General features: G+C 46.4%; 1 protein-coding gene across 4 annotated transcripts in view; it reads left to right on the top strand.

Annotated features, from left to right (window-relative positions):
* Nucleotides 1-22,498, top strand: part of PAK2 (p21 (RAC1) activated kinase 2) — a 147,193-nt gene that overhangs the window by 100,707 nt on the left and 23,988 nt on the right. For all 4 annotated transcript variants that reach the window (XM_038749853.1, XM_038749852.1, XM_038749851.1 and 1 more), the window contains 6 exons: nt 4,013-4,113; nt 9,433-9,580; nt 14,547-14,578; nt 15,120-15,233; nt 16,740-16,872; nt 22,192-22,255. In XM_038749853.1, the coding sequence (XP_038605781.1) occupies nt 4,013-4,113; nt 9,433-9,580; nt 14,547-14,578; nt 15,120-15,233; nt 16,740-16,872; nt 22,192-22,255 (592 nt within the window). The remainder of the gene's footprint in view (nt 1-4,012; nt 4,114-9,432; nt 9,581-14,546; nt 14,579-15,119; nt 15,234-16,739; nt 16,873-22,191; nt 22,256-22,498) is intronic.

Raw genomic sequence — 22,498 nt, 5'->3', positions numbered from 1 at the left:
AAAGTACAGTTCTCCTGTAGGCAGCACACGGGTGGCCGGCGGGCTGGGAAGTAAGGGTCTCATCGTGGTTTGCCGCCATTTCTCACAGCCCGGGGCGATGGAAGAGCTCGGAAAAGATAATAAGAATAATGACGGCATTTGTTAAGCGCTTACTACGCGCAAAGCACTGTTCTGAGCACTGCGGGGGATGCAAGGTGATCAGGTTGTCCCACATGGGGCTCGCAGACTTCATCCCCATTTTGCAGATGAGGGAACGGAGGCTCAGAGAAGGGAAGTGACTTGCCCAAGGTCACCCAGGTGGAGCCGGGATTAGAACCCATGACCGCTGACTCCAAAGCCCGGGCTCAAGATGGGAAGCAGCGTGGCCTAGTCAGTCAGTCGTAGTTATTGAGCGTTTACCGTGTGTAGAGCATGGTACTGAGCGCTCGGGAGAGTGTAATATTCATTCATTCATCAGAGAAGCAGCGTGGCTCAGTGGAAAGAGCCCGGGCTTTGGAGTCAGAGGTCATGGGTTCAAATCCCGGCTCTGCCAACTGTCAGCTGGGTGACTTTGGGCAAGTCACTTCACTTCTCTGGGCCTCAGTGACCTCATCTGTAAAATGGGGATTAAGACTGTGAGCCCCCAGTGGGACAACCTGATCACCTTGTAACCTCCCCAGCAATTAGAACAGTGCTTTGCTCATAGTAAGCGCTTAATAAATGCCATTATCATTATTATTATTCAATCGTATTTATTGAGCGCTTACTGTGTGCAGAGCACTGTACTAAGCGCTTGAAAAGTACAGGTTGGCAACATATAGAGACGGTCCCTACCCAACAGTGGGCTCACAGTCTAGAAGATATAATAATGCAACAGACACATTCCCTGCCCACGGTGAGTTTACAGTCTAGGTTCTCTACCACTTGTCTGCTGTGTGACTTCTCCTTTTTTTTTTTTATGGCATTTAAGTTCTTACTATTTTCCAGGCACTGTTCTCATCATCATCATCAATCGTATTTACTGAGCGCTTACTATGTGCAGAGCACTGTACTAAGCGCTTGGGAAGTACAAATTGGCAACATATAGAGACAGTCCCTACCCAACAGTGGGCTCACAGTGTAAAATGGGGAGACAGAGAACAAAACCAAACATACTAACAAAATAAAATAAATAGAATAGACATGTACAAATAAATTTAATAAATAAATAAATAGAGTAAAAAAAATATGTACAAACATATATACATATATACAGGTGCTGTGGGGAAGGGAGGGAGGTAAGATGGGGGGATGGAGAGGGGGACGAGGGGGAGAGGAAGGAAGGGGTTCTCTTCATCCCCATTTTACAGATGAGGTCACTGAGGCCCAGCGAGGTGAAATGACTTACCCAGGGTCACACAGCGGACATGGGGCGGAGCCGGGATTGGAATCTAGGTCCTTCTGATTCCCGGGCCCGGGCTCTGTCCATTAAACCACGTTCTCAGTCAGTCAATCAGTCGTATTTATTGAGCGCTTACTGTGTGCAGGGCACTGTACTAAGCGCTTGGGAAGTACAAGTTACTTCTCAGCAGACACATTCCCTGCCCACAACGAGTTTATAGTCTCCAGTCTGTTCTCCCACTCCCTTCATTCACCCCTCCCTCAGTCCCGCAGCGCTTATGTCCAAATCCATAATTTGTTTATTTCTATCAATGTAACCTGACTCTGGGAAGGGAGCGTGTCTGCCAACTCTGTTGTCTTCTCTTAATCAATCAATCAATCATTCAATCGTATTTATTGAGCGCTTACTGTGTGCAGAGCACTGTACTAAGCGCTTGGGAAGTCCAAGTTGGCAACGTATAGAGACGGTCCCTACCCAACAGTGGGCTCACAGTCTAGAAGGGGGAGAAGCGCTTCATAGCCCGGTGTGGGCAGGGATTGTCTCTCTTTATTGCTGAATTGTACTTTCCAAGCGCTTAGTACAGTGCTCTGCACCCAGTAAGCGCTCAGTAAATGCAGTTGAATCAGTCAGTCAGTCATATTTATTGAGCGCCTACTGGGTGCAGAGCACTGTACTAAGCACTTGGGAAGTACAAGTTGGCAACATATAGAGGCGGTCCCTACCCAACAGCGGGCTCACAGTCTAGAAGGGGGAGACAGAGAACAAAACCAAACATAATAACAAAATAAAATAAATAGAATAGATATGTACAAGTAAAATAAATAGAGTAATAAATATGTACAAACATATATACATATATACAGGTGCTGTGGGGAAGGGAAGGAGGTAAGACTGGGGGGAGAGGGGGACGAGGGGGAGAGGGAAACCTCCTCGTGTTAACAAAATAGAATGAGTAGAATAGATATGTACAAGTAAAATAAATAGAGTAATAAATATGTACAAACATATATACATATATACAGTTGAATGAATAAGTGCTGGGGATAGATATACGATAATCAGGTTGGATATAATAATAATGATGGCATTTATTAAGCGCTTACTATGTGCAAAGCACTGTTCTAAGCGCTGGGGAGGTTACAAGGTGATCAGGTTGTCCCACGGGGGGCTCACAGCCTTCATCCCCGTTTTACAGATGAGGGAACTGAGGCCCAGAGAAGTCAAGTGACTTGCCCAAAGTCACCTAGCTGACAAGTGGCGGAGCCGGGATTTGAATCCCTGACCTCTGACTCCAAAGCCCGGGCTCTTTCCACTGAGCCACGCTGCTTCTCCACATACAGCTCATAGTCTTAATCCCCATTTTACAGATGAGATCACTGAGGCACAGAGAAGTGACTTCGCCAGGGTTTTACAGCAGACAAGTGGCGCAGCCGAGATTAGAACTCGGGTCCTTCTGTCTTCCAGGCCCGTGCTCTATCCACTAGACCCTGCTGCTTCTCTTGGGCAAGTCAGTTCACTTCTCTCTGCCTCAGTTGCCTCATTTTTTAAATGGGGATTAAGATTGTGGGTGCCGTGTTCATTCATTCAGTCATATTTATTGAGCGCTTACTACGTGCAGTGCATCGTACTAAGTGCTTGGGAGAGTACAACAATAAACAGACTAAACAGACACATTCCCCGCCCACAACGAGCTCACAATATAGAGCAGGGGAGACAGACATCATATTGATTACCTTAATAATAATAAAATAATGGCATTTACTAAGCGCTTACTATGTGCAAAGCACTGTTCCAAGCACTGCGGGGGTTACAAGGAGATCAGGTTGTCCCACAGGGGGCTCACAGTCTTCATCCCCATTTTACAGCCGAGGGAACCGAGGCCCAGAGAAGTGAAGCGACTTGCCCAAAGTCACCCAGCTGACAGTTGGCGGAGCCGGGATTTGAACCCGTGACCTCTGGCTCCAAAGCCCGGGCTCTTTCCACTGAGCCACGCAGCTTCTTACCTTTGTATCCACCCCAGCGCTTAGTACAGTACCTGGTACATAGGAAGTCCTTAACAAATTCCATTAAAAATAAGAAGTCGACTCTTTTAGACTGTGAGCCCACTGTTGGGTAGGGACTGTCTCTGTATGTTGCCAGTTTGTACTTCCCAAGCGCTTAGTACAGTGCTCTGCACATGGTAGGCGCTCAATAAATACGATTGATGATGATGATGATGACTCGCTGCTGCCCACGGGCTCCTGATTCATCTTTTTTTTTTTTTTAACATATAGAAGCAATCAACTACTTTCATTATTTCCAAATCTTTTAGGATTTCGACCGTACAGCGTAAATTTAAGTCTGCCTCACCAAATTTGGCCCAGGGGACCCTCGGAGACCACAAACTATGAGTCTTAAATACTAATCCGTAGATGGAACTGATAAATTTCTGCCAGAAAATTAAACCCCGATGTTCTGAAAATTAGTTCCTGCGTGTTGCCTTCACTGTGCTGGGCCCAGTCTGGATTTTTCTGTTTCTGTGCTATTTTTTCTTTCTTTTCTTTCCTTTTTTTTCTCTCCTTCCCCTTCCCCGCCCCGCCACCGGTTGACGGAACCAGCCACTGCGTCGGATAACGGAGCTTTTTACCTTCTTTCCACACGTTGGCTTTTTAGGAAATAAGAAAAAGGAAAAGGAGCGGCCAGAAATCTCTCCCCCGTCGGATTTTGAGCACACCATCCACGTGGGGTTTGATGCCGTTACCGGAGAATTCACTGTAAGTATTTTTAGGCAGGATTTTCAGCTGATAGCCGGTGAAAAATGGAATTGTGGTGGCGGGAAGGGCCTTCCTATTTCGCCCCATCTGTCTTCGCAGCGTGGCTCCGTGGAAAGAGCCCGGGCTTTGGAGTCCGAGGTCATGGGTTCAAATCCCGGCTCCGCCAATTGTCAGCTGGGTGACTCTGGGCAAGTCCCTTCACTTCTCTGGGCCTCAGTTCCCTCATCTGTAAAAATGGGGATGAAGACTGTGAGCCCCCCGTGGGACAACCTGATCACCTTGTAACCTCCCCAGCGCTTAGAACAGTGCTTTGCACATAGTAAGTGCTTAATAAATGCTATTATTATTATTATTATTATTATTATTCTCTGGCCTTGTGGTATCCTGGACTGTGGGCGGATTCAGGAGCTCCCTGCACCCTGGAGCCGTTCCAGCTTTCCCGGTTCTTGGAGGCCGGGGCAGCTCTGGGTCTCATCCCAGGGACAGCCAGGGCATGAATTCCTCTCATTCATTCATTCGGTTGTATTTATTGAGCTCTTACTATTCATTCATTCAGTCGTATTTATTGAGCGCTTACGGTGTGCAGAGCACTGTACTAAGCGCTTGGGAAGTACAGTTTGGCAACAGAGAAGCAACGTGGCTCAGTGGAAAGAGCCCGGGCTTTGGAGTCAGAGATCATGGGTTCAAATCCCGGCTCCGCCAATTGTCAGCTGTGTGACTCTGGGCAAGTCACTTCACTTCTCTGGGCCTCAGTTCCCTCATCTGTAAAATGGGGGTGAAGACTGTGAGCCCCATGTGGGACAACCTGATCGCCTTGTAACCTCCCCAGCGCTTAGAACAGTGCTTTGCACATAGTAAGCGCTTAATAAATGCCATCATTATTATTATTATCTAGAGACGGTCCCTACCCAACAGTGGGCTCACAGTCTAGAAGGGGGAGACAGAGAACAAAACCGAACATATTAACACAATAAAATAATTATGTGCAAGTAAAATAAATAGAGTAGTAAATCCGTACAAACATATATACATATATACAGGTGCTGTGGGGAAGGAAAGGCGGTAAGGTGGGCGGGATGGAGGGGGGGCTGAGTGTGGGAAGGCTTCCTGGAGGAGGTGAGCTCTCAGCAGGGCCTTGAAGGGAGGAAGAGAGCTAGCTTGGCGGATGGGCAGAGGGAGGCCATTCCAGGCCCAGGGGAGGACGTGGGCCGGGGGTCGAATGCCAAAGATTAAAAAAAATGACTGATAATTATTCTGAAGAAAGGGATTATAAGGCAAAATAGGGCACAGATAAAAATGGCATTATAATTTCACCAAAGAATGACCCAAAACCTCGGAGGTGGTGGAGGAATCAGTCCAAACTGCTCTTGTGGGATTAGGGCCCTGCCTGGATCACTGATCACAGGCCACATGTCGGCTGCCTTTCAATCAATCAATCAATCAATCAATCAATCGTATTTATTGAGCGCTTACTGTGTGCAAAGCACTGTACTAAGCGCTTGGGAAGTCCAAGTTGGCAACATATAGAGACAGTCCCTACCCAACAGTGGGCTCACAGTCTAAAAGGGGGAGACAGAGAAGAAAACCAAGCATACTAACAAAATAAAATAAATAGATTAGATATGTACAAGTAAAATAAATAAATAAATAGAGTAATAAATCTGTACAAACATATATACATATATACAGGTGCTGTGGGGAAGGGAAGGAGGTAAGATGGGGGGGACGGAGAGGGGGACGAGGGGGAGAGGAAGGAAGGGGCTCAGTCTGGGAAGGCCTTCTGGAGTTCCTTCCAGGAACTCTCAATGCCCAAGTGCCAAAGCTCAGAAGGCAAAGATCATCATCATCATCATCAATCGTACTTATTGAGCGCTTACTGTGTGCAGAGCACTGTACAAAGCGCTTGGGAAGTACAAGTTGGCAACATATAGAGACAGTCCCTACCCAACAGTGGGCTCACGGTCTTAACTTCTTTGGGCCTCAGTTCCCTCATCTGTAAAATGGGGATGAAGACTGTCCCCCATGTGGGACAACCTGATTACCTTGTTTCAACCGCAGCGCTTAGAACGGTGCTTGGCACATAGTAAGCACTTAATCAATCGTATTTATTGAGCGCTTACTGTGTGCGGAGCACTGTACTAAGCGCTTGGGAAGTACAAGTTGGCAACATATAGAGACAGTCCCTACCCAACACTGGGCTCACAGTCTAAAAGGGGGAGACAGAGAACAAAAACAAACATACTGACAAAAGAAAATAACCATTATCAACCAGGTCATTTTATGTACAGGCTCATAAAGGAATTCAAACTTACTATGTGCAGAGCACTGTACTAAGCGCTTGGGGAAGTGCAGTGCTGCAATAAAGAGAGACAATCCCTGCCCACAACGAGCTCACAGTCTAGAGGGGTGCGACAGCCATCAGTAGAAGTAGACATCAATATAAATAAATAAAATGACAGATCTATACATCAGTCAGTGCTGTGGGGCAGGGAGAGGGGGGAATAATAATAATAATGGCATTTATTAAGCACCTACTATGCGCAAAGCACTGTTCTAAGCGCTGGGGAGGTTACAAGGTAATCCCACGGGAGGGTCCCAGTCTTAATCCCCATTTTCCAGATGAGGGAACTGAAGCACAGAGAAGTGAAGTGACTTGCCCGAAGGCACACAGCTGACAATTGGTGGAGCTGGGATTTGAACCCCTGACCTCTGACTCCAAAGCCTGGTCTCTTTCCACTGAGCCACACTGCTTCTCGAGACCAAAGGGAGCGAGTCAGGGTGATGCGGAAGGGAGTGGGAGATGAGTAAAAGTGGGGTTTAGTCTGGGAAGGCCTCTTGGAGGAGATGGGCCTTCATTACGGCTTTGAGGGGCACCCTTCTTCCTCTCCCCCTCCGCAAGAAAGAACACTCTGCCTTGCCTGTTCACCCTTGGGTGGCTGAAGGTTGTATATATTTATTACTCTATTTATTTTACTTGTACATATTCTATTTATTTTATCTTGTTAATATGTTTTGTTTTGCTGTCTGTCTCCCCCTTCTAGACTGTGAGCCCGCTGTTGGGTAGGGACCATCTCTATTTGTTGTAAACTTGTACTTCCCAAGCACTTAGTACAGTGCTCTGCACAAAGTAAGCGCTCAATAAATACGATTGAATGAATGAATGAATGAAGGAAGGCCAGAGTTGGTCCCCTTGGAGAATAATAATAATAATAATAATGATGATAGCATTTATTAAGCGCTTACTATGTGCAAAGCACTGTTCTAAGCGCTGGGGGGGATACAAGGTGATCAGGTTGTCCCACGGGGGGCTCACAGTCTTAATCCCCATTTTACAGATGAGGGAACTGAGGCCCAGAGAAGTGAAGTGACTTGCCCAAAGTCACCCAGCTGACAAGTGACGGAGCCGGGATTCGAGCCCATGACCTCTGACTCCTAAGCCCGGGCTCTTTCCACTGAAAGTTAGGTGGGCCATCCCTACAGGCGAGGGTCCGTGCCCAGGACCGCACTTCGCTCCTCTCCCACTTGTCCGGTTGCCCCTGGGTCGGAGGCCCGTTTAGGGGATTTGGGCATCTCTTAGGGTCGCGGTCTAAACCTCAACCAATTCCAGGATCCCACGCTGGCCAACCTGGGCTCTGGGCACCGTCACCCGGTTCTCAATCTTAGGGAGACTCCTCCCTCGGGGGGGCCCCTCAAGTTTTAGGAAAAAAGTTACGTGTCGTCATAGTCCTGGAAGCAAGCTGATGCCGGAAGGTGAGATGGAGCAAAATCATCATCATCATCATCATCAATCGTATTTATTGAGTGCTTACTATGTGCAGAGCACTGTACTAAGTGCTTGGGAAGTACAAATTGGCAACATGTAGAGACAGTCCCTACCCAACAGTGGGCTCACAGTCTAGAAGGGGGAGACAGAGAACAAAACCAAACATACTAACAAAATAAAATAAATAGGATAGATATGTACAAGTAAAATAAATAAATAAATACATAAATAGAGTAATAAATATGTACAAACGTATATACATATATACAGGTGCTGTGGGGAAGGGAAGGAGGTAAGATGGGGGGATGGAGAGAGGGACGAGGGGGAGAGGAAGGAAGGGGCTCAGCCTGGGAAGGCCTCCTGGAGGAGGTGAGCTCTCAGCAGGGCCTTGCAAAATGCCATTTCTCCCTTTAGAGCAAAATGCCATTTCTCCCTTTAGAGCAAAATGCCATTTCTCCCTTTAGAGTTCCAAGGTTGGGCTGTTTCTCTGGCTACGGTCTATGAATTCCAAATGTTTTATAATAATAATAATAATAATGGCATTTATTAAGCACTTACTATGTGGAAAGCGTTTTGTTTTTTAACCACTTGGCGTTTGTTCCTAAAACCGTCTTCTCTTCTCCAAATTCTGGGAATGATTTTAAGAAGAGCCTCACATATGGATTAAATAATAGGTCTTTAAAATAACCCCATAGATGGAAGGAAAGGATGCTCTCTCCCCAACCTGGGCGAAATAGAATTTCAGAACATCCGACGGTGTCCTTTCAGTCAATCAGTTAATCGTATTTATTGAGCTCATACTATTCAATCGTATCTATTGAGCGCTTACTGCGTGCAGAGCACTGTACTAAATATGAACAATCAATCAATTGTATTTATTGAGCGCTTACTGCGTGCAGAGCACTGTACAAAATATGAACAATCAATTGTATTTATTGAGCGCTTACTGCGTGCAGAGTCTGTACCAAACATGGACAATCAATCAATTGTATTTATTGAGCGCTTACTGTGTGCAGAGTACTGTACTAAATATGAACAATCAATCAATTGTATTTATTGAGCGCTTACTGTGTGCAGAGCACTGTACTAAGCGCTTAACAGAGAACTGTACTAAACGCTTGGGAGAGTACAACACAACAGAGTTGGTAACGCTTAGAATAGTGCTCGTCACGTAGTAAGCGCTTAACAAATACTATTATTATCATCATTAGACACATTTCCTGATTTCTGGGATCCAGCGTACGCTGAGATGATACCAAATTTGGGGAATGATCGTAGATCTAATTTCTTGTACTGCAGGCTACCGTCTGGGTTCAATTCACCTCGGTAAGATTTCAACACGTTCCCAATTTGCTCCGTCTCTGACTCCTACCTCTGATCATCATCATCGATCGTATTTATTGAGCGCTTCCTGTGTGCAGAGCACCGTACTAAGCGCTTGGGAAGTCCAAGTTGGCAACGCATAGCGACGGTCCCTCCCCAATCGTGGGCTCCCAGTCTAAAAGTAATCCTAAAAGCGATCATAAAACTGCGGTTTCTGCCTCGGATTTTCGCAGGGAATGCCAGAACAATGGGCTCGGTTGCTGCAGACTTCAAATATCACGAAGCTGGAGCAGAAGAAGAATCCCCAAGCCGTGCTGGACGTCCTGAAGTTCTACGACTCCAACACGGTGAAGCAGAAATACCTGAGCTTCACTCCCCCGGGTAAGTCAGTCCTCCGTCTTCTCGGAAGAGGGATTCGGCGCCCGAAAGCCTGGGTTCCCTCTGGGCGCTTGTACGTGCCCTGAAGAAATTAAACCAACTCGTACCGTCGAGTTGAGCGAGGAAGACGGGCGTAACTTGACTGAAGCCGTCCGTTTTTTTTTTTTTAATCATCATCAATCATCATCAGTCGTATTTATTGAGCGCTTACTTATGTGCAGAGCACTGTACTAAGCGCTTGGGAAGTAGAAATTGGCAACATATAGAGACAGTCCCTATACAGACAGTTTTAATGGCATTTGTTAAGCGCTTACTATGTGCCAAGCACTGTTCCAGGGGATCAGGTTGGCCCGCGTGGGGCTCACAGTCATCCCCATTTTACAGCTGAGGGAACTGAGACTCCGAGAAGTGGAGTATATATATATATACCTGTTTATATGTATATGTGGTTGTACATATTTATTACTCTATTTATTTATTTATTTTGCTTGTACATTTCTATCCTATTTATTTTATTTTGTTGGTATGTTTGGTTTTGTTCTCTGTCTCCCCCTTTTAGACTGTGAGCCCACTGTTGGGTAGGGACTGTCTCTGTGTGTTGCCAATTTGTACTTCCCAAGCGCTTAGTACAGTGCTCTGCACATAGTAAGCGCTCAATAAATACAATTGATTGATTGATTGATTGATTGATTGGAGTGACTTGCCCAAGGTCACACAGCAGGCGGGGGATTCGAACCCACGACCTCGGACTCCGAAGCCCGGGCTCTGTCCACTGAGCCACGCTGCTTCTCTAAATCTGCTTCAGTCTGGCGGTTGAAGGGGACGGGGGAACGTTTATCAGCATGAAGGTTGGTGGCCCTTTGGGGACAGAGCCTTTTGAATCAAGAAGTAGCAGAAGTTACCATCGTCCCACCTACTACAGTCTCGCTTTTGGACCTTTTTGTTAGGAGAGGTAGCTGGTGGGTTCTCAATCAGTCCATCAGTGGGATTTCTTGAGCACCCAACTGTGTGCCGCACACCGGACTGAACACTTGGGAGAGTACAATGTTCCTAAAATAATGCGCCCTTCGTGTACGTCCTCATTCTTATCTCCTCTAGACTGTGAGCCCGTTGTTGGGTAGGGACCGTCTCTATGTTGCCAACTTGTACTTCCCAAGCGCTTAGTACAGTGCTCTGCACACAGTAAGCGCTCAGTAAATAATAATAATAATAATAATAATAATAATAATAATAAAGGCATTTATTAAGCGCTTACTATGTGCAAAGCACTGTTCTAAGCGCTGGGGGAGGTTACAAGGTGATCAGGTTGTCCCACGGGGGGCTCACAGTCTTAATCGCCATTTTACAGATGAGGGAACTGAGGCCCAGAAAAGCGAAGTGACTTGCCCAAAGTCACACAGCTGACAATTGGCGGAGCCGGGATTCGAACCCCTGACCTCTGACTCCAAAGCCCGGGCTCTTTCCACTGAGCCATTGAACGAATGAATGTATGAATTTCCGCTTCCCCCCACCACCCCCTTTCACACCTACACCCCAAAACAATTATTCCCAACCTCTTCCACGCCCATCAATCAACCAGTGGTATTTATTGAGCGCTTACTGTGTGCAGAGCGCTGTACTAAGCGCTTGGGAGAATACAATGCAGTAGAGTCGGTGGGTACACTCCCTGCCCATAATGAGCTCACAGTGCACAGAGAACATCTGCCCACTGTTGGGTGGGGACCGTCTCTATATGTTGCCAACTCGTACTTCCCAAGCGCTTAGTACAGTGCTCTGCACACAGTAAGCACTCAATAAATACGATTGATTGATTGATTGATTGATCTGCAGGACTTTGGTGACCAAAGTAAAGAGCGCCCGTATTCCTCAAAACCTGGAGGACTAAATCGAGTCATCACCTGCTCTTGGTTTCTCGCTACCGCCTCCCACCCCGCCTTCCACCGTCTCCTTCATAGTAGTAATAGTAATATTAATAAGAATAGTGTATATATATATATATATATATATATATAATGGCATTTATTAAGCGCTTACTATGTGCAAAGCACCATTCTAAGCGCTGGGGAGGTTACAAGGTGATCAGCTTGTCCCACAGGGAGCTCACAATCTTAATCCACATTTTACAGAAGAGGGAACTGAGGCATGGAGAAGTTAAGTGACTTTCCCAAAGTCACCCAGCTGACAATTGGCGGAAGCCGGGATTTGAACCCACGACCTCTGACTCCGAAGCCTGGGCTCTTTCCACCGAGCCACGCTGCTTCCCAGGAATAATAGTAATAATTATGGTATTTGTTAAGCGCTTGCAATGTGCCAGACACTGTACCAAGCGCTGGGGTGGATACAAGCAGATCGGGTCGGACACGGTCCCTGTTTTTTTTTTTTTGTTTTTTTTTTTAAATGGCATTTATTAAGCGCTTACTATGTGCAAAGCACTGTTCTAAGCGCTGGGGAGGTTGCAAGGTGATCAGGTTGTCCCACGGGGGTCTCACAGTTTTAATCCCCATTTTACAGAGTGACAAAGCGCTGTTCTAAGCGCTGAGGGGGGATACAAGGTGATCAGGGCGTCCCGCGTGGGGCTTACAGTCATCATCCCCATTTTACAGATGAGGTAACTGAGGCACAGAGAAGTTAAGTGACTTGCCCAAAGTCACCCAGCTGCCAAGTGGCGGAAACCCCCCGTTCCACGTGGGGCTCACGGGTTCGATCAATCCCCATTTGACAGATGAGGAAAGCGAGGCCCAGAGAAGTGACGTGACTCGCCCAAGGGCACACAGCAGACAGCTGGCGGAGCCGGGAGTAGAACTCATGACCTTCTGACTCCTACGCCGGTGCTCTATCCACTGTGTTGCTTCCCCAATCCTCCCCTTCCTTCCGTACACATCAATCAGTCCTTCAACCACTGGTATTTATTAAGCGCTTACGGGGTTCAGTGAATACGATTGATTGATTTGGCCAAGTCACTTCACTTCTCTGGGCCTCAGTTCCCTCATCTGTAAAATGGGGATGAAGACTGTGAGCCCCGCGTGGGGCAACCTGATCACCTTGCAACCCCCCAGCGCTTAGAACAGTGCTTCATTCATTCATTCATTCCGTCATATTTATGGAGCGCTTACTGTGGGCGGAGCACTGTACTAAGCGCTTGGGAAGCTGGGAAGCAGTGTGGCTCAGCGGAAAGAGCCCGGGCTTTGAAGTCAGAGGTCATCGGTTCAAATCCCGGCTCTGCCACTTGTCAGCTGTGTGACTTTGGGCAAGTCACTTCACTTCTCTGGGCCTCAGTTACCTCCTCTGTAAAATGGGGACTAAGACGGTGAGCCCCACGTGGGACAACCTGGTCACCTTGTAAATTCCCCAGCGCTTAGAACAGTGCTTTGCACATAGTAAGCGCTTAATAAATGCCATCATTATTATTATTATTATTCAGAGCACCGTACTAAACCACTTCCTCTTCCCCTCCCTTCCATAGACATCAATCAGTCCTTCAACCACTGTTATTTATTAATAATAATAATAACGATGGCATTTGTTAAGCGCTTACTATGTGCAAAGCACTGTTCTAAGCGCTGGGGGGGGATACAAGGTGATCAGGGTGTCCCGCGTGGGGCTCACAGTCATCATCCCCATTTTACAGATGAGGTAACTGAGGCACAGAGAAGTTAAGTGACTTTCCCAAGGTCACACAGCGGACGTGGTGGAGCTGGGATTCGAACCCACGACCTCTGACTCCAAAGCCCGGGTTCTTTCTACTGAGCCACGCTGCTTACGGTGTTCAGAACACCGTACTAAGCCGCTTCGTCTTCCCCTCCCTCCCGTACACATCAATCAGTCCTTCAGCCGGTGGTGTTTATTGTGTCCAGAGCACCGTACTAAGCGCCTTCCATACACATCAATCAGTCCTTCAACCGGTGGTGTTTATTGTGTCCAGAGCACCGTACTAAGCGCCGGGAGGAAACCCACAGGTGGGAGTGAAACATAGTCCCTGTCCCTTGCGGGGCCCGCAACCTCCAAGTTCAAGAGAATCAGCGTGGCTCAGCGGAAAGAGCTCGGGCTTTGGAGAGGTCATGGGTTCAAATCCCGACTCCACCAACCGTCAGCTGGGTGACTTTGGGCAAGTCACTTCACTTCTCTGGGCCTCAGTTCCCTCATCTGGAAAATGGGGATCAAGACTGTGAGCCCCCTGTGGGACAACCTGATCACCTTGTGGCCTCCCCAGCGCTTTGAACAGTGCTTTGCACATAGTAAGCGCTTAATAAATGCCATCATTATTATTATTAGAAAGTGGAATTTTTATCTAAACCACCGTCTATACATACAGTGCTCTGCACACAGTAAGCACTCGATAAATACGATTGAATGAATGAATGAATATTTGGTATTTATGTATTACCTAGCCATTAATTTCAGACCAGTCATCAAAATAATGGCCCCAAAATATTTTATGAAATCATCATTTGTCTGATATACCCTTAAGAGAAGCAGCGTGGCTTAGTGGAAAGAGCGCGAGCTTGGGAGTCAGAGGACGTGGGTTCTAATCCCGGCTCCGCCACTTATGAGCCGTGTGACTTTGGGCAACTCACTTCACTTCTCTGGGCCTCAGTTCCCTCATCTGTAAAATGGGGATGAAGACTGTGAGCCCCACGTGGGACAACCTGATTACCTTGTATCTGCCCCAGCTCTTCCACTTATCAGCCTTGTGGCCTTGGGTAAGTCCCTTCACTTCCCTGAGCCTCAGTTCTCTCATCTGTAAAATGGGGATTAAGTCTGTGAGCCCCATGGGGGACAACTTGTTTTACGTTGTATCTGCGCAGCGCTTACAACAGTGCTTGGCATATAGTAAGCGCTTAACAAATGCCCAAATTATAATTATTAATAAGCACTTAACATTATTATTATTAATTAAGAGCATTATTCAATTTTTCAGTGCTACGCCATGATTTTATTCTGTTTCAACACTGGCATTTTCTCTTTTCAGAAAAAGATGGGTTCCCTTCAGGCACGCCCATGGTAAGTCTACGGTCTGGTTTTTTTAAACTCTTCAAATTGCCCCCCTAATTTAGCTTCCCGGGGTCATTGGGGATTTTTTTTTTTTTTAATCACGCGTTGTAAAATGAAGGGCAGGCTTCCCCGTGCCTCAGAAGTGGACGCAGGGCCAGAGGACGTTTAATAGACGCGTCTTCCCATCTGATTAGAAGTGGGTGTTGTAATAAAGAAGCAAGCTGCCCCGTTGCTTTCAAGCAGTGGAGATAACTATAATTACTTTTATCATGTTGTCCTGTGTTTCACTTTAGTCCCTTTGGCTTTCCTCCTTCTGGCCTTGCTCCAGTTTTCTCTGGACATTAGATTGAGCGCTCGAGTTTCCTGAAGCGTAAGCTGGTCTCCCAGACTCTGAAAAAGCAACGCAACTTAAGCGCTTAGTACAGTGCTGTGCACGCAGTAAGCGCTCAAGAAATGCGATTGGATGAATGAACTACGTCGTGTTTTAACTGAAGGCCTTTTACTTGGGGAGAACCGTACCCATTTTGCATATTTGGTTTTTCGACCGCAGCTGAACGCCAAAGGGTCCGAGCCCTCGACCGTGGTGACGGAAGACGACGACGACGACGACGACGAAGAAGCCCCTCCTCCGGTTATCGCTCCCAGACCGGATCATACAAAATCGGTATGTCTTATTTCTTTTAAAAGTCAATTTTCTTTCAACCTGTGTCTTTTGTCAGCTCTGTAGTCCTGATGAAAGAAGGCGTCTGTAGCATACAACTATTTTGAAGGATTTTATTTCTCTCAGGCCAGTCTAGGTTCATTCATTCATTCAATCGTATTTATTGAGCGCTTACTGTGTGCAGAGCACTGGACTAAGCGCTTGGGAAGTACAAGTTGGCAACATATAGAGACGGTCCCTACCCAACAGCGGGCTCACAGTCTAGGCGACCTCCTGAACTTGAAACTGTGTGTCCCGAGACTTTTTTTCTTTCGAATTACAGTTAATCTGTTTAAGGATGATTTACTGTAATCCTCAGGTGTTTGTTTTTTTTTAAAAAAATTAGATCTGTTCATTCATTTTAATGTATTTTGAATCAATTCAGTCCCTGGTAGTGATTACCTTGAAAAATATGATAACTGAATTTACCCTTTTACACAAAACCAGTTCAACTGAATAGAGCTACAAGCACGTCAGTGTCCACTGACTGAGTTTTGTGCACCTATTGCAAGATACTGAAGTTCTCACTGAAAATTACAATTGTTAAAATTTACCTAAATAGCTTTCAACTTCAGAACCATCAGACTAATTTTACATCAGCGTGGTCACAAAAGCACGCCAGCTGCAGCAAGGGTCACAGCCCCCGATGTTCTTTAGAGCCACAGATACGGCCGCCGAAGGAAATCGTGAAATTTGCGCGTTTGTTACACAAGAGTTATCTTGCAAAAGAAAGATGGGGAAACTCGTAGACTTTTTAAACCCCTCCTTGGCTTCCCTCCTCCCCTTCTTTGGTTCTCGGAGAGTTTTCGGGCTCTCGTTTTTCGATGTGAACTTACGCAGATCTGCCTTTATGAACAGGGACGCCAACTTTTGATTTTGAACAGGAAGAGGGAGGGGCTTTGAGAGAATGGGGAGGAAATGTGGGAGAGAAAGGGGAACTCAAGAGGAAGAAAGGAGCTGAGCAATGTGGGAGGTAGTGGCCAGCAAGATATGGGTAAAGGTGAGCTGGATTGGCACGGGGAGGGAAGGAAGGGGAAGATACAAATATCCTTCGTTTCCTCTGTGTTGTTTTTCAACCTCACCGGTCTCTGGGGGCCACCAGATTGACTCAGTTTCCCAGGACCAACCGATCCAGCTGGACGACAGGGCCGTTCTCTGGCACGCCGTTTTAAAGCCACTGGGGCTGTAGGTGCCAAGCCTTTTCCCACCTAGCACCCGTCGCAGCCATAAGACGTAAAAGATTTCCGTTTCAGTCGTATGTTTGCATCCCAGAATCTTGACCAGTATGGCAGGAACTGAACAAGGTTTTAGGGTTTCAAAAAGGGTCTTTGATTTAAGGGCTGTAAACATGTTCTGTTTTTCACTTACGTAAAGTGAAAGCCAACGTCGGGGTTGTTATGTAGGCCCTCGGAGTGGGATCTGAAAAACTCACCCGAGGAGAGTTCCCGACGAGCCCGTTTCTCCCCGCAGATTTACACCCGCTCCGTGATCGACCCCATTCCCGCACCGGCCGGCGACTCCAACGTCGATGGCGCCGCCAAGTCTTCGGACAAACAGAAGAAGAAGACCAAGATGACGGACGAAGAGATTATGGAGAAACTAAGTATGCTAAACTGTCCCTTTCGACGTATTTCCAGAAAACCGGGCTCCCTTGCGGTCCATTCCGTGCCCTCCTTGTCGAAATGCGTCGAGATGGGTGAAACTTCAACGTACCGTGTGTGTTGTGTAACAGAAGTCCACCGCAGAACTGGGCCTGGGGGAAAGCTGGCCCGGGGGATGAGGGAAAAGCGCGGGAAGCTGCCCGATCCGGTCCCTCGCTTGGCTGGATTGGCCTTTGGGCCTCATCCTGCCTCCCGGACGCAGGCCCTGTGGGCTGAGCCAACTGCAGGGTAGAAATCCTAAGATTTAGAGCCCTCTCATCTGTCACCAAGCCCTGAAAGCCAGGGGCCGGGCATTCGGGCCATTTTTGGAGTCTTTCTGGGACCAAGAGCGTAGAAAACCATAGCTGCCCGCTGGGGATGAACGGGGCTTTCTAAACCAGTGAGCCCAAGTGCCTCTTTCACAGCTGTCTCGATGCATTTGGTCCCTGGCTGTTGATGGCCTTTTAATAATAATAATGGCATTTGTTAAGCGCTTACTATGTGCAAAGCACCGCTCTAAGCGCTGTGGGGGGGATACAAGGTGACCAGATTGTCCCGTGTGGGGCTCACAGTCATCATCCCCATTTTACAGATGAGGTAACTGAGGCTCCGAGAAGTTAAGTGACTTGCCCAAGGTCACACAGCAGATGTGGCGGAGCCAGGATTCGAACCCACCGACCTCTGACTGCAAAGCCCGTGCTCTTTCCACTGAGCCACGCTCCTTCTCTTTTGTAATAGTAATGATGGTATTTGTTCATTCATTTATTCATTTATTTATTTTATTTTGTTAGTCTGTTTGGTTTTGTTCTCTGTCTCCCCCTTTTAGACTGTGAGCCCACTGTTGGGTAGGGACTATCTCTATATGTTGCCAACTTGTACTTCCCAAGTGCTTAGTACAGTGCTTTGGGCCTGCTGAGAGCTCACCTCCTCCAGGAGGCCTTCCCAGACTGAGCCCCTTCCTTCCTCTCCCCCTCGTGCCCCTCTCCATCCCCCCATCTTACCTCCCTCCCTTCCCCACAGCACCTGTATATATGTATATATGTTTGTACATATTTTTTTACTCTATTTATTTATTTAATTTATTTGTACATATCTATTCTATTTATTTTATTTTGTTAGTATGTTTGGTTTTGTTCTCTGTCTCCCCTTTTTAGACTGTGAGCCCCCTGTTGGGTAGGGACTGTCTCTATATGTTGCCAATTTGTACTTCCCAAGCGCTTAGTACAGTGCTCTGCACATAGTAAGCTCTCAATAAATACGATTGATGATGATGATGATGAGTGCTCTGCACACAGTAAGCGCTCAATAAATACGATTGATGATGTTGATGATGACGATTCATTCATTCAGTCGTATTTATTGAGCGCTTACTGTGTGCAGAGCACTGGACCAAGCGCTTGGGAAGTACAAGTCGGCGACATATGGAGCCGGTCCCTACCCAACAGCGGGCTCACGGTCTAGAAGGGGGAGACGGACAACAAAACAGAACATGTGGACAGGTGTCAAGTCGTCAGAACAAATAGAATTGTCTTACTATGTGCCAAGCACTGTTCTATTTCTATTAGAAGTTCAGGTAAGACGCCCAGTTGGCGGTCAAAAGTGCCGACGCCATTGAGGTTTGAGTACTCTGGGTGGATTGAACTGACGCACGTCACCCCTTTCTTTGTCAAATCTGAAAAAAACGGAGTCGTTGGCTCGTCTGCCGATACCCAAGGCGGTAATCGGCTGCTGGGGGGAATTTCGGGACAGAAAGCCCAAAATTGTCAACAGCATCAGATTTTCCAAGCTTGTTATCAGCCTCTTCCATTTTTGGAACCGATGACCAAAACAGAGGCTGGATAGTTGACGCGGAGGGAGGGAGGGAGGGGGAGAGAGAGACAGAGAGAGACAGACAGAGAGAGCTCATTCACCTTTTCCCTATCCCTTTCCCCGCCCACCCGAAAAACAGTGAAGGAAGAACGATCCCGTCCAGGTTGCCACAAAAGAATCAATCAATCGTATTTATTGAGCGCTTACTGTGTGCAGAGCACTGTACTAAGCGCTTGGGAAGTACAAGTTGGCGACAAGAACTGTGCCGATGGCCCAGTTGGGATTCACTGGGAGGGCTGGAGCAAGGGATGAGACATTTTTCCAGAATATTCATGAGTCTTATCTGGCACCATCATCTACCAGGTAGCAGTCAAGCCATGAAACTGCAGCCTAGACCATCTTTAACTACATGATGTAGTGGATGGAGCCTGGGCCTGGGAATCAGAAGGTTATGGGTTCTAATCCCAGCCCTGCCACTTGTCTGCTGTGTGGCCGTGGGCCAGTCACTTCACTTCTCTGGGCCTCAGGTACCTCATCTGTAAAATGGGGATTGAGACTGTGAGTCCCATGTGGAAACAGGGACTGTGTCCAACCCGATTTGCTTGTATCCACCCCAGCGCTTAGCAGCGTGGCATCGTGGAAAGAGCCCAGGCTTAGGAGTCAGAGGTCATGGGTTCTAATTCTGGTTCTGCTGTGTGACTTTGGGCAAGTCACTTCTCTTCTCTGGGCCTCAGTTATCTCATCTGTAAAATGGGGATGAAGACTCTGAGCCCCACGGGGAACAACCAGATTACCTTGTATCTACCCCAGCCCTTAGAACAGTGCTTGGCACATAGTAAGCGCTTAACGAAAACCATTTTTTTCTATTCCTTGGCACATAGTAAGCACTTAACAAATACCATTATTATTATTATTATTGTTATCTGGACCGTCACTGTAGGCAACTCCACCATCCTCCCTGCCTCAAAAGCCTGTAACCCTGGCATTGTGTCTAACACATCTCCCTTAGTCAACCCTCACATTCAACCAAATCCTCTTGGTTCTACCTTCACAACACCTCCAGAACCTCCCCCTTCCTTTCCCCCCAGAACTGCTACCATGCTGATCCAGACACTTATCATATCCTGCCTTAATTATTGCATGAACTTTCCTGCCTCCTGTCTCTCCCCCTCTTTTTGAACTCCCTCCTCTTTCATAGAGCCCTCCGTGGGACAACCTGATCACCTTGTAACCTCCCCAGCGCTTAGAACAGTGCTTTGCACAGAGTAAGCGCTTAATAAATGCTATTAGTATTATTATTATTATTATATCTGATGGACCACCACTCTCCCCATCTTCAAAGCCCTCCTCAAAGCCCTCCTCCAAGTTGCCTTCCCTGACTGACTCCTCGTTTCCATACCGAATTTGCCCTCCCCTCTGTGTCGCCTGTGCTCTTGGGAGTGTTCCCCTTAAATACATCGATACCCAGTCCTACGGCACTTATGGTCAGAATTATAATAATTGTGACAGTGCCTGGCACATAGTAAGCGCTTAACAAACACCATTATTATTATTATTATCTGGACTGTCACTGTAGGCAACTCCACCATCCTCCCACTTACGGTCGGAATTATAATAATTTTGACAGTCCTTGGCACGTAGTAAGTGCTTAATAAATGCCATAATTATTATTATTACTATCTGCCAAGCACTGTACCAAGCGCTGTAGTAAATACAAGATAATCAGGTCTTAAATGAGGCTCACAGTCCAAGTACTACTAATAATGATGGCATTTATTAAGCGCTTACTATGTGCAAAGCACTGTTCTAAGCGCTGGTAGGAAGGAGCATAGGTATTGGATCCCCATTTTGCAGATGGGGGGAACTGAAGCACAGTGAAGCGACTTGCCCAAGGTCACACAGCAGGTCACACAGCAGGTACGTGGCAGAGCTTAGCTTTCCACTGGGCCACACTGCACTTTTGTCCACATTGTACTTCCCAAGCGCTTGGTACAGTGCTCTGCAGACAGTAAGCGCTCAATAAATACGATTGATTGATTGATTGATTGTACATATTTATTCTATTTATTTTATTCTGTGAATATGTTTTGTTTTGTTCTCTGTCTCCCCCTTCTAGACTGTGAGCCCCCTGTTGGGTAGGGACCGTCTCTATATGTTGCCAACTTGGACATCCCAAGCGCTTAGTACAGTGCTCTGCACACAGTAAGCGCTCAAAAAATACGACTGAATGAATGAATGAATATTCTTATACTCTGCCATTTCCCCTATCTGCGACTATCCTCCCGCCATAGACTGCAGATTCCTTTTTGGCAGGGATCGTGCCTGCCAACACCGTTGTTTTGTGCTCTCCAAGCGCTTAGTACAGTGCTCTGCACACAGTAAGCACTCAGTAAATATCATTTGATTGAAGGGGGGAAAAAGGGTAAAATGGCAGAAAGTGCTCAAATGTAGGGGTGGTTCAAAAGGTGCACTGTGGCAACCCTCGACTTTGAAAGGAAAGATGTTCTCTAAAATCTTTAAAAGCCGACACAATTCACGCCTTTTAGACTCATCTCTGGTATGAAAGGCTAGTATGGCTTAGTGGCTTCCCTTCCCCACAGCCCCTGTATATATGTATATATGTTTGTACATTATCATCATCAATCATATTTATTGAGCGCTTACTATGTGCAGAGCACTGTACTAAGCACTTGGGAAGTACAAATTGGCAACATCTAGAGACAGTCCCTACCCAACAGTGGGCTCACAGTCTAAAAGGGGGAGACAGAGAACAAAACCAAACATACTAACAAAATAAAATAAATAGAATAGATATGTACATATTTATTACTTTATTTTACTTGTACATATCCATTCTATTTATTTTATTTTGTTAATATGTTTGGTTTTGTTCTCTGTCTCCCCCTTTTAGACTGTGAGCCCACTGTTGGGTAGGGACTGTCTCTATATGTTGCCAACTTGTACTTCCCAAGCGCTTAGTACAGTGCTGTGCACACAGTAAGCACTCAATAAATGCGATTGATTGATTGGAAAACAGGAGTCTTTTTGGAGTCGTGAAGCCTGGGTTCTAGTCCCTAGTCTTCCTCGATCCCGTTGGCAGTTTCGTACGTTTTCGGTCCTTCAGTTTCCTCATCTGTTAAATTGGACTTTCTGCGAACTTAAACTGAGGCCATTAATGTAACAGTGATTTTGAGGGGAGAAGCGTTATGCAGATGAAGTGCAGTGAAAATTCAAGATATAATTGTCATGGGGAAATATTCATTTTAAAATTTTTAAGACCCAGACTGTCTGTCATACTGTCTTCCCACTTATTTTTTCACTTCACGTTTCTATTTTACTTTCTCTTGAGGCTTCGCAAAACTCTGAGAACGGATTCTTCTGTTTGTCAGAGCTGGAACAATGGCAAGGAGTTGTATTTGAAAATCATTTTTTACTTGATCTCCAAATTGATCTTTCCTTTTCTTTTTTAACAGGAACTATAGTCAGCATAGGTGACCCCAAGAAAAAATACACCAGATATGAAAAAATTGGGCAGGGGTAAGTATTCGTGAAAATATCTGCCAAGACCCTTCAGGACAAGTTCTTATCGATATGATTTACTCTGCTTTATCTCTTGTTGCCGTGCACCCACTATTGAATAAGAAAGAAATACCAGGCTGCATTAGTGTAAACAGGAGTAACCAGATGCAGTGGATTTCAAATGGTGTTGGAATTCCCATAATTTCCTCGTGAGTGATGATTTTCCATCATTGATTCTACCTGGTTACCATTTCTTTTTTT

Source organism: Tachyglossus aculeatus, chromosome 1 (genome assembly GCF_015852505.1).
Source record: "Tachyglossus aculeatus isolate mTacAcu1 chromosome 1, mTacAcu1.pri, whole genome shotgun sequence".
Lineage (NCBI taxonomy): Eukaryota > Metazoa > Chordata > Mammalia > Monotremata > Tachyglossidae > Tachyglossus > Tachyglossus aculeatus.
Note: the sequence above shows the minus strand (reverse complement) of the source record. Positions and strands in the feature narration are given on the sequence as shown.